The following is a 17,621-nucleotide window of genomic DNA, read 5'->3' on the forward strand; positions in this document are numbered from 1 at the left end:
CTTTCACTGTGCTTTAATAGACTGTACTGTGCTTTAACAATAAGAACCTTTTAGAAAGGTCCCTTTGAGCTTGTTTAGTATTTGCTGCCTTTTATTAAACCGGGTTCACAGAATATACAGATGTAGCTGCTGATAAAGGGACTGGCTGAGTCCTTCAATTACCCTTTAGCTGCTGTGATCACGACAGTTTTTAATTTCCTTATTTAGAGAAACGGTGTGAGCAGCACTGACCGGGACCCCACATTTCCAATCTCTCCAGTCTTGATCGCTATCGCTTTCTATTCCGGGGGGGGGGGGGGGGGGGGGGAGTATCAGGGATTTTACTTTTGAGCCGTTTGAATTGAATTGTGAAGTTTCCCTTTTATAATAGGAAACTTTCTATCAGCCACAAGCACAACAGAAACGGTAACAATAGCACGTCCTTTGCAACCGCGCCAAGACGAAACTCTCCACTCAGATTTCCCCTCCCCTGGTTAATATTTAACTAGCAACAGAAGACCAAATTCATTAGAACATCTATTATCCAATTAACCCCGTCCCAGGGGGAGAGCCCCAGGGCAAGGGTGGGGGGGGGGGGGGGGGGGGTAGTTCAGATAATCAAATTGTTCTGATAGTCGATTTATGACACTGACATTTTTTCTTTACATGACTTTTCCAATCAAGAAACTGCCTAAAATACATAATTTAACCCCTTTGCCTGTAAATACAGTATATAACCCACAGCACTGCATCATTCTGTAGATGCCAGGAACTAAGGGCTGGTTAGCTCCTTTGCTTTGCAAACAGAGCAGAAGAGCACAGCACACAACCGGACCAGTTGACAAGGGGCTGTTCGGATAACAGAGGTGTTCGGATAACGGAGGGGTTCGGATAACAGAGGTGTTCGGATAACAGAGGGGTTCAAATAACAGAGGGGTTCGGATAATCAAAGTTTCACTGTATTCTCAAATACAGCCAGGCCTCATCTCAGCGTGGAAGTAGATGATCAGTACTGTTTAGAATAAAGTTAAAAGAAAAAAAAAGATATTTTGCTTTCGCCTGGAACAATCTTAAAAAAAAAATGGAATTGAATTTCCAGTATTCATTTATTAATAGCCTTTAGTATTAACAATTCCTTTCAAAGTGCTATTCTATTCTACCTTACTTCTACCTAGTCATTGCTCAGCTATGCATTCACACACTATTGTTATTATTTCCTTAGACACAAAAACATCACAGTTCATCCAAATTATGTGCAAAAGTATGCACACAGGCTTCTAAACTCACAACCGTTAACACCTGTGGGACCTTCTTTGAGAATAACCTTCACTAATATTTACTCAAGTCACAAAGGGCAGGGCTTAATATTCAACTTGAGATAGAGAGAGAGAGAGAGAGAGAGAGAGAGAGAGAGAAAGAGAGACATTCAAACACACCCTCACAGACAGAGTCAATGACCTGCTAGCATACACCTGATTCTCAGAGTACAGAGGGGCAAAGGAAAGTGGTGAAGAGGGGCTGAGAAAGAAAGAAAGAAAGAAAGAAAAAGAAAGAAAGAAAAAGGAGACCTTGAGATTTTGAAACAAATAGAAAAGCATGTCGGCAAACGATTTGATCTCAGTTTGCAATCAGTGATATGCAGAGTATGACTTTGCATAGCTAAACCTGCCGATAACACACTCTCAGCGGTGGCTCAGTTAGCAAAGGATTAAAGGGATCTTTCAGAGGGGAGCTTGTACAAACAGGTGAGTCCGACAGTGTTTATTTATTTTACGGACGATGTTTATGTTTATGTAAGAATGTTACGCACAGATATTGTAAACATGATGGTATAATATGCTATAGATCTGTCTAAATCCTCTAGCATCATACATCATGTTGTTTAGTTCTAATGTACCTATATTATAGTATGTGATGCAATAGAGTAGTTCCAAAGTAGCATGTACATATGTTTGTATGTATGTATGTGTGTATGTCAAGTCTCATTCATTTTAGGAACTTTTTTGGTGTCAATTTTAGAAGTCTCACTCGCACATTTCAATGGAATATTCCCATTATCTCACTATGAATTTTTGAGAGTTGAGATGTGTTTATGAAGTAAAACATTCACATGGGCTCATACCCTCAGTGAAATTGCTAGGTTCCACGCTTTGTTTAACCTCTTAATAGTTAATAGAGCGTTGGCTCATGAATATTCGATCAGCAGTACTTCTTCTGTTACATGATCACACAGAGCTGGAGCCCAGCGGGTCTCATTTAATTAGAGCTGCGGTGTTCATTGCCACTATTTGGTTACTTTCTGTCCAGGCTTCTGCACAAGGGGGTGGCTCAGTGGTTTGAGGACCAGGCTGCAGTGCAGAGAAGGACTTGGGTTCAAGTAATTACCCCCCCCCCCCAATGAAACTGGCTTTTTGTTACAGAGTTACATGTATTCCACGATAATTGCCAGGTAAATGCAACTCATTATACTGTAATCACCCAGAGGTAGTTACCTGGTAGCTATTTAATAATGGTTATATTGTATTAAGGAGTGATAACAAGCCAGTTTCTTGCATCTCACTCTTTGTAGGGGTATTATCACTGGTGCCCATTTTCCCCTGTTTGAAATGGTTTGGCTCTTTGCCTGCGGAACACAACAGAAGCATCTTCTTCCTGGTTCCTTATCACGTGCCGTGTTGTAGTTCCTGTGTCCCGGGGCGTCAATCAAACAAGACCTACATCAAAAGGTACCAGGAAGCTGCAGATTAGCTGTATTTGAATTTGAAATATTTGCCTAGACCAAAATAATGTTAAGAAAGAAAAAGAAAGAGAAAAAACACTGATATTCTCAGAACAAAAAAGGGGGAAGCAGTGCTAACAATTTCAAAAAAATTCAAAGAAATAAATATGTTTCAAAACATTGATTAATTAACAGTGCATCGCTTAATAATTACTTTAATGTTAGATATGGTCTTTTTTTCACTGCAGCCGAATAGCTCTTGTTAAAGTTACACTGTGCACTGTCATGTTTAAATGCTACATTATTGTCAGGGGTGCAAATTTGGCGCTAATACCCTAGATTCTAGATAGGGTGCCTTATATAGCAACCTTAAATTCTGGCGCCAGTAGACATGGTTAATTATTATTCTTTAGCAACTATAGATGATGCTAGTTTCTCATTGGTTTTGCACTACTCTCATGACCCGCCACACTCACCCACAACACATTAAAAACTCATTGAAGAGCAGTGGAAGGAGGGGGGATGAATTAGGGCGGGGTTTGATTATTAGGGCGGGGTTTGATTATTTAGCACCAGCAGGGTTTCTGGTGCTAAACTTTCAAAACAGTTTAGAACCAATTTTCTAAACTATCTGCACCTCTGATTTTTGGATTATTCAGAAATCCGGTTTGACCAGCTATTTTTAGTTTGCGCAGCCTGGGGGCGGTATTTATATATACTTCAAACAACGCACTCTGTAACTGTGTCTCGCGTGTTTGGATAGCGTGTTTTTTTGTTTTTTTTTGCATGACTAAAAAGAGATCCTGTAAGGAAAGGTCTTGTTTAGGGAGAATTAGTTTATAGAATTAAATATAGTGTTAGACATCCCCAAGTGTTGCTACACTGTTTAAATAACGTACCTGTCATTTTTTATTTTCATTGTTCACATCCTGACAACTTTTTACACTGATTACAATGTCCACTATGGTGCACTGGGGTTTAAAATCTGTCCACTAAATCACTGCAGGAAGAGCTTTTCAAAAAAAAAGAAGAAAAACATAAGGGCTGTTACCAGTTTGACAATGTGAGCAATAATCCTTACACTAGCAGTGCACTAGAGCAGACATTTAGAAAAATTCCTGCTGAGCAAAGGTCACACTTATATGGCAGCAAGTGAATAAGACCGGACCGGACCAATCCTAACCGTTGCACTACAATAAAAGAGTAGCTATTTTAAGGCTTTTTTAAAAAATATTTTATTTTGTGAACCCTGTAAAAACAGATCCTTTTGTTGGTTGTAGTGAACTGTGGTTAGATGTTACGTTTTGAACTCGTCAGCATAACTCCTGGCTTGTTTCTAATAGCTTTACATCCATCCTGTAAAAATATAACGACACAAAAAAGCAGTTGCTGCCACAGTATCCTGGAAACACAGGGTTTATTATCCTGCGCAGCCAATAAGGGCAACGCATTACATTACAACAAGCAATCCATTCGCTGTAATTCTCTCCTGATTGATTACTAAGGACTGTCGTTATAGCTATGCTATAAAACAAACAACTGCCAACAATTACAGACTGGTTTGATCGTTAATGTGGGCTTGGTGAAGCCGTGGGTCTATCGTGCAAAACCAGTCCTTGTACTGTCCAATTAGAAGCCTCTTATTGCAGTCGGGGTCTGGATCAGTTCCCTTGTTTTCAATTCCAGCACTCTATACAATATTCTGCATGCATTATCACACCAAAAACAGTTGACAATTTAAATGATTCCCCATCGCTGTGTGCATTAAATGCAATCAATGTTTAACCAGGAGCAAGGTTAAAGCTGTCTAGCGATTTGTGTTTCTTGGCAACTGACTGTGAGAACATCACAAGAAATTGATTCTGGGTGAAACACAGAACTCCCCCTCGCAAGTACAGTTAGTATTGAAGTAGTTCCTTGCAAGCCTTCGCTCCGAAGGAAAAACCTTAAAAGGGGTACCGGAAAACAGAGTTTATGAGAAAGTACAGACAGGCGAGAGAACTGTATGCACAAAAACAACAGGTGCAAAGAATTTTGCCAACGCTTCTTTCTAATTGGCTGAACCGAATTTCCCGATTTAGAATGGGCAGAAGCAATCGCTTCTTGTGAGGGTTCATTGTTTTTTAATGAGCTGTTATGTTCAAACTGTCCTGCAGGGGGTGCTGGTGTATATACGCTAGTGTGTTTTGGGAGTCTGAAGCCGTAGGCAGCTAGCGTTAACTATTAACGCACAACAGCCTGTGGCCTGGCGACAAACCTGGCTTTTCTTGATCATAAAAATATTATTATTAACAATTTTTTCTGTTTTTTTTTTATTTTTATTTTATTACAATCTCAATACAGTTTTCAGTATACATAAAAGGAATACGCTAACACAAGGGGCTCCAATCCTGGTCCTGGAGGGCCAGTGTCCCTCCTGGTTTTTGTTCCAACTGTACCCTAAATTACTTATTAGGAGCTTAATTGGTCCAATTAAGTAATTTAGGGTACGGTTGGAGCAAAAACCAGGAGGGACACCTGCCCTCCAGTACCAGGATTGGAGACCCCTGCACTAACACACTTTTTGCAGTTGGTATGCCTTATAAATTGTAACTCACCTTCTTCTGTTTTGTGTTTACCATTATAGAGAGTACATGACATTGAAAACTGGTACAATGACTGCCTATAATTGTGTACTGTACCAAAAATAAATAAATAAATAACTCCTGGATAATTTTTCTGGAATGGGATGACTGGGAAAAGTATTTGTACTCCTTGTATCATTAACAAACTGCGCCGCTGCAAATATAATGATTCACGAATAAGGGCAACAAAAAAAAAGGCGATTATAAAATGCAAAACGGTCCCAGCTAGATGGAGTGTTGACAGAGAGCTGATAATCGCTGTTGCTGTTGAAGAATCAGGCAGGCATATGTTTTGAACGGCCTATATAATATATCAAAATCTCCGACTTGAACTTGGCCGCACTTAATCGCAGTGTAGGGGTCTGTACCAGTACTGGGTAAACACGCTTTTATAGACAGGTTGTATTATATTGTTTTTATGCAGGGCGTATATGAACAGAACCAAACAGACACGTTTTTGTGTAGACTGCATTACATTTTTTTTTTTTTTTTTTTTTTTTTTTTTTCCAGGATCTATTTTTATTTGTTAAAAAATAAATAAATAAATTGTAACCATTGCTCCAGGCAAAATAAATAAATAAACAAACAAACACATAAATAAATAAATAAGCCTACATAAATAAATACATTAAAATAATATCGTGCTTTTCCACTGTTATTAATATGCTCAAAATTAAAAAAAAATAAAAATAAGAGGTTATAAAGATTATTTATGTCTTTACTGTTTATTTACTTTATAGGTTCTTCACCTTTCTTTCGACCGTTTCCACGCCTATTTTCCCAGGACACGCCCCGCATGGTCATGGCAGACTCGTCCTCCTCGCAGAGTTGGTGGAAGCTGACCTTCCTTCGCAGGAAGACATCGCAGCCCAAAGTGCTGTACGAAATCCCGGCGGACTACGGCAGTAACCACGGCAACAAGGACGCTGGCAGCAGCGCCGGCGACAGCCAGTTCAACGCGAGGCTGGAGAAGATTGTTGACAAGTCGGCCACCAAGGGCCGGCACGTAAAGGTGTCGCATTCCGGACGCTTCAAGGAGAAGAAAAAGGTCCGAGCTTCGCTGGCGGAAAACCCCAGTCTCTTCCCCGAAAACACGAACAGCGAAAACCACAACGAGGAGAAATAGAACCGCCACGCTCCCAGACCGAAAGACGCACCATGGCTCACACCTGACCTGCAGATAGCAGTCATAATAATAATAATAATAATAATAACAGAAAAAAACAAGCCCCCCCCCCCCCCCCCCCCCCCCCCCAAAAAAAAAGCACAATTTGGAATATATATATATATATATATATATATATATATATATATATATATATATATATATATAATATATATATAGATATATATATATATAGCACACACCACATATATGTGTTAAAAGAGTATCTACGGAATTTTGTACCGAACCGCAGTGTGTTGTCATTACTCCACGGAGTAACCGTGAAATGTTGGTGACATGTAAGCTGGCATTTGGATATCACACACACACACACACACACACACACACACACACACACACACACACACACACACACACACACACACACACACGTGACTGGGCCAGGAGAGGAGACCATGATGCTTACTGTAGCCTGGGTTGGATTAGGTGGTCAAAGCTGAAATTCTAGTTGGGTTTTTTTTTTAACTGGACTGACAGAAAACATGGTATTTCTAGAGCAATTGCGTTTTTTACCAAATGATCTTCGATGTCACAATGGCTGGGCAGAAACGGGCAGTGGGAAGCTATAATGGTAGGGTGCTGACATTGGTGGGATGGTAAAGCATGATATATTCTGTCACATCAATGCATTTGCAAGCGCTGTATGTGAACAAGCAAAGCTAGACTGCACAAGAGCTGCTTGCTGTAAGGTTTCTTCAGGCTATAATGGTAGCATTTCTTAATTAGTTTGTTTCATGCAGAAAAATGAATTGACAGCATAACTTTCTTTTTTTTCAGTTTGAACAATAAACAGTACACAAACAGCAGAATTCAGGGACCCCACCATATTTATTTTTGTAACAATGAAATTAAGGTAAAATGGCCCATCCCTAACTCTAGAGGGCAACCTCTTACATGGGTCCTCTACAGACAAAATGTTAAAATTAAGAAACGTAGTCTGACACAGACTGATTGTAAATTATACTGTACAACTCACAAGCCCGTTCTCGGCTTGGGTAAGGTCGATTAACAATCCTATTTATTAGAATCGATAGTTCCTATAAAAATAATAATAATATTAATATTTTATTTTTTAGTATTATGTGGAGTTGAAGAAACATTAGCCTTCCATACAAACTGAAAAAATAAAGTAAAAAAATTTTTTTTTAAGAGAAATTACAAAAATGTTTTGGGAGGAATATACTCTCGATATTCTGATATCTTCCCTCGAGATATGTGTGTGTGTGTGTGTATATATATATATATATATATATATATATATATATATATATATATATATATATATATATATGAGGTCACATTGCATGACGGTGAAGGATTTATTCTTTAAAGACAATCTGGAGTCATTAACTTGAGGCTGCAGTTCACAAAATCGTTTTCAACTCTTATAATAGAGGCTCGAATGACAACATGCTTGTAAGAACAAGATGCACATATTTTGTTTTTGTCAGTGCAAGAAAAAAAAAGTGTTTGTTTTTACTTAAGAATAGTTTTGTACAATGTACACAATGGTGTCTTTGATCATCGTTTGTTTTTTCAATTGTCAATGAATTGTTGCATACCAGGAATACTTTCCTTTTTAAAACTGTTGAATGTATTTTATAAATAAAATAAAATTAATAAATACGATTTTGTGAAGAATAGAATTATGCCACCACAGAAAAAGAGTTCTCAAGTGTAAATTAATATATTTAAGAAGCCAGGCCGACACGTCCATTTTGTACATGATAAACAATGCTAAGTGTTTCGACTTGTTTATCCAACTTGAAACATTTCTGACTGATATTCATTGACAATGCCGTTGCTGAATACCACACATTACATAGAAAATAGATGTATTATTTAACACATTAAGAATTGCTATGAGAGTGTCGATAGCTACTGATCTGACAAATACACCAGTCTACGGTTTCCCAGCCCTGGTCAATCAGTTCAATGAACGGTCTAGTTCAGTAATTGACAGCTCAGTTAGACTGAAAACCAGCAGCCACAGGGGCTCCCCAGGACCAGGGCTGGGAAACTCTGCTAGACATCTATGCTAGCAATGGAATTTGCAATTTCAGTACTTTTGAGTTTGTAAGACGTTTTAAAATAAGCAATTAACTGGAGTGGGTTTGGCGATTCTATGCCACAAATCCAGATTTCAGTTTAATTGGAAATGTAAACCAATTAACTGATCAAAGGGTGACATCACAGAAACGTTTACAAAAACATAATGTGGATTTGCACCAAAGTTCCATCACTCCCTGCAGTTTTGCCTGCACAACGCTGTCCTGCTGCAAACCGGAGTTACATGCATAAAGTTACTAAAATTAATAAATAATAATAAGTACATGGCTTCCTATTGCGTGTGTGTTTTTTTTTTTTCTGAAGTCAGAACAGCAACAAGATTTACAGGAACCATGCCAGCAGTATTTGGTTTTTGAAATAATCAATCAATATTTATTTTATAGAGCGCCTTTCATAGTGGACCACCATCACAAAGCACTTTACAAGATTGTAACGTTTACTTTGAAAGTAAGAGAGAGCAAGTTGGTCTTGAGAGATGATTTGAAGTGAGTGATTGTGGGAGCTGCACGCACTAAAGCTGAGAGAGCGATCCAGAGAGTCGGGGCCATGAAGCTAAAAGCATGCTCTCCGAGTGTGGTGTGCTTTTGCTTGGGTATAACAAGCAGTCCAGAGTCAGAGGATCTCAGCTTGCGTGCAGGGTCATAGCGGGTCAGCAGGTTGGAGAGACTCTCTGGTGAAGGGCCTTGTAGGCAAGTAGGAGAATTTTGAAAGTAATCCTCAAGTTTACAGGTAGCCAGTGCAGCTGGGCAAGACAGGGTGTGATGTGATCGTGTTTTCTACATCTGGTAAAGATCCTAGCAGTGGCATTTTGAACCAGCTGCAGTCGGTTTATGGTGCGTGACGGGACTACTATAGAGAGAGTAGCCGGAGTCGAGTCGAGAGGAGATAAATGCATGACATCTCTGCACCTGGGAGGGATGGACCTTTGAGATGTTTCGTAGGTGGTAGAAGGAAGATTTGACTACAGATGAGATTTGGGCTTCAAAGCAGAGTTTACTCTCCAGATGCACACCAAGGCTTTTGTACAGCAGGGGAAGGCAGCAATATTGAGACTCTTGAGTTGAGTTTTCAATCCTACTAGAAGAAGTTCAGGTTTGTTGGTGTTGAGCTGAAGAAAACTGGCAGACATCCAGGCTTCCATGTTGAAGAAACTTTTTTCTTTTAACATCAAGGTAAAAACATTCCACCGATCGTGCCTCCTCATCAATCTTTCACACACCCTTTTACGTTCTAAACAGATTGGGAAACTATTAGCTTTCTTCTTGACTCACTGACTCCTATTACTGTGTGCTCTGAATCGGCTGCTGATAACTCATGCTTCAGGTAAGTATACCCGTGAAGGAATAACTTTCCGTTCTTTCTAATGACAGCAGTCAGCTTTGGTTCACTATAGCCTCTGTAAACATGACACTGTGCATGGTTACCCGTCACGCCTCACTGGGCCAGAACTTGCCGGCATTCCCAGTCAGGAGAAATGACGAACGGCAACCCAAAATACACAGAATAAAAATATAAACGCAACATGTAAAGTGTTGGTCCCATGTTTCATGAGCTGAAATAAAAGATCCCAGAAATTTTCCATACGCACAAAAAGCTTATTTCTCTCAAATTTTGTGCACAAATTTGTTTACATCCCTGTTAGTGAGCATTTCTCCTTTGCCAAGATAATCCATCCACCTGACAGGTGTGGCATATCAAGAAGCTGATTAAACAGCATGATCGTTACGCAGGTGCACCTTGTGCTGGGGACAATAAAAGGCCACTCTAAAATGTGCAGTTTTGTCACACAACACAATGCCAGATGTCTCAAGTTTTGAGGGAGCGTGCAATTGGCATGCTGACTGCAGGAATGTCCACCAGAGCTGTTGCCAGAGAGTTGAATGTTAATTTCTCTACCATAAGCCGCCTCCAACGTCGTTTTAGAGAATTTGGCAGTACGTCCAACCGGCCTCACAGTCGCAGACCACGTGTAACCACGCCAGCCCAGGACCTCCACATCCGGCTTCTTCACCTGCAGGATCGTCTGAGACCAGCCACCCGGACAGCTGATGAAACTGTGGGTTTGCACAACCAAAGAATTTCTGCACAAATTGTTAGAAACCGTCTCGGGGAAGCTCATCTGCGTGCTCGGCGTCCTCATCAGGGTCTTGACCTGACTGCAGTTTGGCATCGTAACCGACCTCAGTGGGCAAATGCTCACCTTCGATGGCCACTGGTGCTCTGGAGAAGTGTGCTCTTCACGGATGAATCCCGATTTCAACTGCTGATGTCAACGTTGTGAACAGAGTGCCCCATGGTGGTGGTGGGGTTATGGTATGGGCAGGCCTAAGCTATGGACAATGAACACAATTGCATTTTATCGATGGCAATTTGAATGCACAGAGATACCATGACGAGATCCTGAGGCCCATTGTCATGCCATTCATCCGCCGCCATCACCTCATGTTTCAGCATGATAATGCACGGCCCCATGTTGCAAGGATCTGCACACAATTCCTGGAAGCTAAAAACGTCCCAGTTCTTCCATGGCCTGCATACTCACCAGACATGTCACCCATTGAGCATGTTTGGGATGCTCTGGATCGACGTGTACGACAGTGTGTTCCAGTTCCCGCCAATATCCAGCAACTTCACACAGCCATTGAAGAGGAGTGGGACAACATTCCAGAGGCCTCAATCAACAGCCTGAGCAACTCTATGCGAAGGAGATGTGTCGCGCTACGTGAGGCAAATGATGGTCACACCAGATACTGACTGGCTTTCTGATCCACGCCCCTACCTTTTTTTTTTAAGGTATCTGTGACCAACAGATGCATATCTGTATTCCCAGTCATGTGAAACCCATAGATTAGGGCCTACTAATTTAACTGTAACTCAGTAAAATCTTTGAAATTGTTGCATGTTGCGTTTATATTTTTGTTCAGTGTAGTTTGTTTGGGCGTCTTCTGGCTTTTGTTGATTCTTACATGCTACATATAATCTTTATCACTTGAGCCGTGAGTAATGACGATTCGCAAACACGGCTGATTCATTAACCAGCTAGCTTCAATCTAAGCGCCAGTTTGTGGGCATTTTCAGTTTGGGGTGGTAAAAACGGATGTTTTTTAAGTAAGTGTTCGGTTCCGTGTCTACCTCGAAATCAAGCTGAGCGCGTATTTCTTGCTTCAGCGAAACAAAACCTTTATTTATCATAGATTAGTCAATTGAGATCAAATTCTCATTTCCACTGACCACCTGGCAAGAGACTCGCCACCGTCGCAGCATGCAAAACACGAACACACAAGAAATACAGAGTAAAAAAAAAACAGTAAAACACGTAATCAATCATAACGTAAAACTCTACAGCCACTTAGCAGGACCAAGTGTCAGTCAGCAATGTGCGCACCCTGCGGCTACAAGCAAGGTGAAATACGAGATGCAAAACACTGCAGTCACTGGCTGCTGCAAACTTGAATAGAGACCCAGGGAACAGTAACTGAACCGTGCCCACAGAAACTCAACTCACGATGACATCATGAAAGCATTTTTTTAAAAACACTGCCTCTTCACCGGGCATCCAAAACCCAGAGCCGTATATACCTGCATCTTACTGCCCTCTACTGGAAGCATAAGGCACTGCACCCAACGAACATGCCTGTGAAAACAAGCACACATTTTCATTTCAAGTTTCACACACACACACAGAATAAACGAAACAAGATTAACTTTGTTATTTACCATTTAGTAACATAAAAAACACAATACAAGACGCCTTTCCATGACAGACAATCACGTCTGTTCCAGATTTTTAAATGCGTCGCAGTGCGTTCTGGTACCGGGCGGAACGGTGGCGCAGTGGTTCGGCCTGCTACCTCACAGGTAGTCTGTCTGCGTGGAGTTTGCATGTTGTCCAGGTACTCCGGTTTCCTCTCACAATCCATAGACATGCTGTTCAGGTTAATTGGTCACTCTAAATTGCCCTGTGTCTGTGGTGCCCTGCGATGGACCTGAGTCCCAAAGTGTAGCCCTGCGTCTGCAGGGTTCGGCTGTAAAGGATTAAGCGGGTAGATGGATGCGTTCTGGCACTTGGTGTGGTGCTGGTTCTGAGCGCTGAGCTCACTGGCCAGCAGGGTTCGCTGTAGAGCAATGAGGAGAAACAGTCCCTGCCGGTGGGCGCTGCTACGATACGACACACAGCAATCTTAATCGCCGGTTAACCCTTCGTGGTTAGTGGTTTTAACTTCATCTCGACGACTAGGAACAGCCGTAACGGCTCTCTGTACTACACCTTCGCTGCAGTCACCGGGCATCGACACGTCCTTCTCCTTGTACGTCGCCTCCAGCTCTGCGTTCCTCAGGGACTGATCAATCAATCAATCAATCATGCGATCAGATTCACATTGGAGCAGATTTATTAAGGTCTTCACACGAAGTGCAGTTTACAGGTGTGTTTTTTTTTTTGTTTTGTTTTGTTTTAAAAAAACGATAATCTGTCCATGGTACAAAACACGCCACCCCTCTATCATTTCTGGCAATAGCACAATCCGCCACTACCCTGACAGTGATGTTGTGACGCCTCGATTAACGGCACGCAGGACACGCCCACTCTCTTGAGTCTACAAAAAACACCAAGTTACTAAAATCTGGAATTGAAACGATCACGTGTGTGTCCAGTGAAATGGTAGTTGATTTGATTTTTTTTTTTTTTTTAATTGACAACATACACGTTTCAGGGATGGACAAAAGGCTCCCATTGTATGGCAGTTTGATCCATGCCTGGTTTTACTATGAGTTTAACCAAACACATTTGAACCTGCTACCTACAGACTATACACTGTCCCAAATTATGTACAATGTCTGCTTTTTGCATTATCAGAGTAGGAAGACTTTGTTGACAAGCCAGTTTGCTGCCATTTACATTAGCTTTAAGAGGCAATTGACTAATTTAGGACCTGCTTGGAAAGACTGTGACTAGAATACATCTCAAGAGCCAGAGCTGATATCACTGCTGAAGGGAAAAGTTGTTTCTTTAAAAACCGACTGATTCTGAGTTTGGATGTTCCAGTTCTGATTTCATATAATTTTTCTCTAAATCGGTCTTCGTCTGGCTGGCCATGTTGACCTTTTCTAGAGCTGGGCTTCCCAATCCTGGTTGTGGGGACCCACTGTGTCTTTACTTAACTAGACCCTAAACTGAACTATTTGTTAGCTTAATTAGACCTTTTTAATTGTTTTCAGCTTTTAAACAGTTGGGAGATTTCAAGTTAAAGACACAATTTTATCAGTAACTTGAAATCAGCACCTTTTTTTTTTAAGAGCCGAGAACAATTAAAAAGGTCTAATTAAAGCGCATTGTTAGTTTAATTAAGGGTTTAATTAAGTAACTGAGGTTGAGAAACCCTGGTCTGGAGAATCCTAAATGCCGGACACTAAACAGCTTTCCATATTCCGTTCACATCATGTGACAATTCAACTCTGCCAGCCCCACCTACCCTACCTGTACGCAGAGACAGACCACAGGATTGCATGTACACTAGGATAGTTTGGGACAGTTCGGGCTTTTCAACGCGCACCCCAATGCATTCCAGTACGTTACCTGTCTCAGCAGGACTACACTTACCAGAATGCATTGGGGTGTGACCTGAAAAGCATGAACTGGTCCAGCAAACATGAGTCAAATGTTCACCCTGCTCACACCAGTCAAAAATACACCATCTAAACACTTTATCATCACATGTCCTGACGCGACGCAGCATTTAAAAGCTACTTACCTTAAGATGGCCGTGCTGGCATTGACGGCTTTAAGTATAACATAAAACTGTTTTTTAATTTAGAATTAAACATTTTCGTTTTGTTAATTTGTTGTTAATATTCTGGATCTGCATTTCATTTGAATCAGCTTATTGTGGAGAGAGGCCAGCGTTTAACAAGAAAAATTGGAAAAAAAGTTACTTAGCACTTAAGCTGAGGGAAAGCGAAGCCACTTTTTCAAGACCAGTGGCTGAAACCTGGTTCCAGGAGTCCTAGTTTGGGGACAACTTTGCTGTATCAAACCCCAAGTCTCCCCTCGTGTGCCACGCAGGGGCCTGAAACCTCTCATGAAACCAAGTTGCAAGCCACAAAGTGGCTTTGTGTTCTCTTAGCTCTAGATCCAGAAAGCTATGTTTTTAAAAGCAGACAAACAAAAGCTGCTGCACGTCCACGAAACAGCGACTGCCAGTCCCAGATACTGCTGGATTCTAGTCTGAAGGAATTACACATTAGGACCACGAGCTGTGGTTAATCTCTACTGTAAATTTTGCACCCAGAACTGTGCAGATAGACAACTGGAACGAGACAACGTTGAATTTCTTCATTTATTTAAATGGTACTGTGGTTTATTTAAAGTTTACTTCATTTTTTTTTTCATTTTGCTTTTAAGAGGAAGAAAATGTTGCACTGGTTGTTAGGAAATTTATCCCTTCAAAACAATTAAGCTCATTGTACAATTGTGCTGCTTACTTGTGGGAATAGAGACGTGTTTTGTATTTATTAAAAAAATAAATAATTGTAAATTTTTAGGGACGAAAATTTTACAACGACCCGATTCTTGTCCATTTGATGAAATTTTTAGGGGAACTACTTTTAAAATCCCTTGTTTCCCCTTTCCACATATTATATATAAACCCCAAATATTACATATATATTATATATATATATAATATATATATATATATATAATATATATATATATTGCCCGCAAAAACAAATGTTAATAATTAAACATTCATTCACTGTGTTTTTTTCCTTCCTATCTAGGAGTCCTTCACCAGAATGGTTTGAATTGCTTTCATAGAAATATAACATGTACAGAATAACTTATTTGGGGGACTGAAGAAAGAATGAACAAGTGAATTAACTTTTTTTTCATTGTCTTCTTGGAAATGTGTTATAAAATCATTAAGTACCAAATGAAATCCCTACATACATACTGCAAAGAGACACAATTATTATTAAAGTTTGACAGTATACAAAGTCAGCTTCTATTTTTCCTAAGCATGATACAGACACAGCTCCGATGACTCTTAAATGGACCACACAGAGCTGGAAACGGGGTCCCCATTGAATAGCAGTTTGATCCGCTCCTGGCTTTCACAATAGCCTTGCTGCCATTCCAAGACTTGAATTGTGCAGCTTGCGTGAAAGCAGAATTCTCAAAACAGAATTATTTTCTTTTGTTTTACAAAAATGTGCCTTCACCTGGCTGGCTATGTTGAGCTTATCAACAGAATCCTAAATGCCAGGCACTGAACAGCTGTCTTCATTCTGTTCAAATCATCTGCTGCCACCCCTACTCGAAATACAACTCTGCACCATGCTTTTGTACGTTCTTTCCGAATTTTGAATCCGAGTTTAACAGGAACACTTCACTCCAAACACAGAAACACTGACCAGCAGAAACTTAGCTTGTACATAACAGAGCTGGTGACATGGACAATGTTTCTTAAGCCGAGGCGCGTCTTAAAACTGCTATTAAATGGGACTCATTAACATTTACTATACAATCCCATGGCTTTTATATGCTGATTTTTAACCCCAAACATCACCATTTTTGCAGCAATAAAACTATATATACAGTACTGTGCAAAGGTTTTAGGCAGGTGTGAAAAAGTACTGTAAAGAATGCTTTCAAAAATAGACATGTTAATAGATTATATTTATCAATTAACTAAATGCAAAGTGTGTGAACAGAAGAAAAATCTAAATCAAATCCATATTTGGTGTGACCACCATTTGTCTTCAAAACAGCATCAATTCTTCTAGGTACACTTGCACAAAGTCAGGGATTTTGTAGGCATATAGTCAGGTGTATGATTAAACAATTATACCAAACAGGTGCTAATGATCATCAATTCAATATGTAGGTTGAAACACAATCATTAACTGAAACAGAAACAGCTGTGTAGGAGGAATAAAACTGGGTGAGGAACAGCCAAACTCGGCTAACAAGGTGAGGTTGCTGAAGACAGATTACTGTCAAAAGTCATACACCATGGCAAGACTGAGCACAGCAACAAGACACAAGGTAGTTATACTGCATCAGCAAGGTCTCTCCCAGGCAGAAATTTCAAGGCAGACAGGGGTTTCCAGATGTGCTGTCCAAGCTCTTTGAAGCAGCACAAAGAAACGGGCAACGTTGAGGACCGTAGACGCAGTGGTCAGCCAAGGAAACTTACTGCAGCAGATGAAAGACACATCATGCTTACTTCCCTTCGCAATCGGAAGATGTCCAGCAGTGCCATCAGCTCAGAATTGGCAGAAAACAGTGGCACCCTGGTACACCCATCTACAGTCCGGAGAAGTCTGGTCAGAAGTGGCCATGGAAGACTTGCGGCCAAAAAGCCATACCTCTGACGTGGAAACAAGGCCAAGCGACTCAACTATGCACGAAAACACAGGAACTGGGGTGCAGAAAAATGGCAGCAGGTGCTCTGGACTGATGAGTCAAAATTTGAAATATTTGGCTGTAGCAGAAGGCAGTTTGTTCGCCGAAGGGCTGGAGAGCGGTACACGAATGAGTGTCTGCAGACAACAGTGAAGCATGATGGAGGTTCCTTGCAAGTTTGGGGCTGCATTTCTGCAAATGGAGTTTGGGATTTGGTCAGAATTAATGGTCTCCTCAATGCTGAGAAGTACAGGCAGATACTTATCCATCATGCAATACCATCAGGGAGGCATCTGCTTGGCCCCAAATTTATTCTGCAGCATGACGACCCCAAACATACAGTGAAAGTCATTAAGAACTATCTTCAGCGTAAAGAAGAACAAGGAGTCCTGGAAGTGATGGTATGGCCCCCACAGAGCCCTGATCTCAACATCATCAAGTCTGTCTGGGATTACATGGAGAGAGAGAAGCAACTGAGGCTGCCTAAATCCACAGAAGAACTGTGGTTAGTTCTCCAATATGTTTGGGCCAACCTACCTGCCAAGTTCCTTAAAAAACTGTGTGCAAGTGTACCTAGAAGAATTGATGCTGTTTTGAAGGCAAAGGGTGGTCACACCAAATACTGATTTGATGTAGATT

At 40.8% G+C, this 17,621-nt stretch overlaps 1 protein-coding gene across 4 annotated transcripts; it reads left to right on the top strand.

Annotated features, from left to right (window-relative positions):
* The first annotated feature begins 1,366 nt into the window (after positions 1 to 1,366).
* On the top strand, positions 1,367 to 6,557 carry LOC121324038 (proline-rich protein 15-like protein B). 4 transcript variants are annotated; one of them, XM_041265430.1, is made up of 4 exons: positions 1,368 to 1,724; positions 2,287 to 2,428; positions 2,549 to 2,705; positions 6,063 to 6,557. In XM_041265430.1, exon 4 carries the CDS (start codon positions 6,119 to 6,121, stop codon positions 6,446 to 6,448), a length of 330 nt encoding a protein of 109 aa, XP_041121364.1. In that variant the 5' UTR covers positions 1,368 to 1,724; positions 2,287 to 2,428; positions 2,549 to 2,705; positions 6,063 to 6,118; the 3' UTR covers positions 6,449 to 6,557. The 4 variants fall into 4 exon arrangements, with proteins under 4 accessions (XP_041121365.1, XP_041121364.1, XP_041121363.1 ...); XM_041265431.1 differs by lacking the exon at positions 2,287 to 2,428 and having other exon boundaries at positions 1,367 to 1,724; positions 6,107 to 6,557; XM_041265429.1 differs by lacking the exon at positions 2,287 to 2,428.
* The last annotated feature ends 11,064 nt before the right edge of the window (positions 6,558 to 17,621 follow it).

Source organism: Polyodon spathula, chromosome 12 (genome assembly GCF_017654505.1).
Source record: "Polyodon spathula isolate WHYD16114869_AA chromosome 12, ASM1765450v1, whole genome shotgun sequence".
Classification (NCBI taxonomy): domain Eukaryota; kingdom Metazoa; phylum Chordata; class Actinopteri; order Acipenseriformes; family Polyodontidae; genus Polyodon; species Polyodon spathula.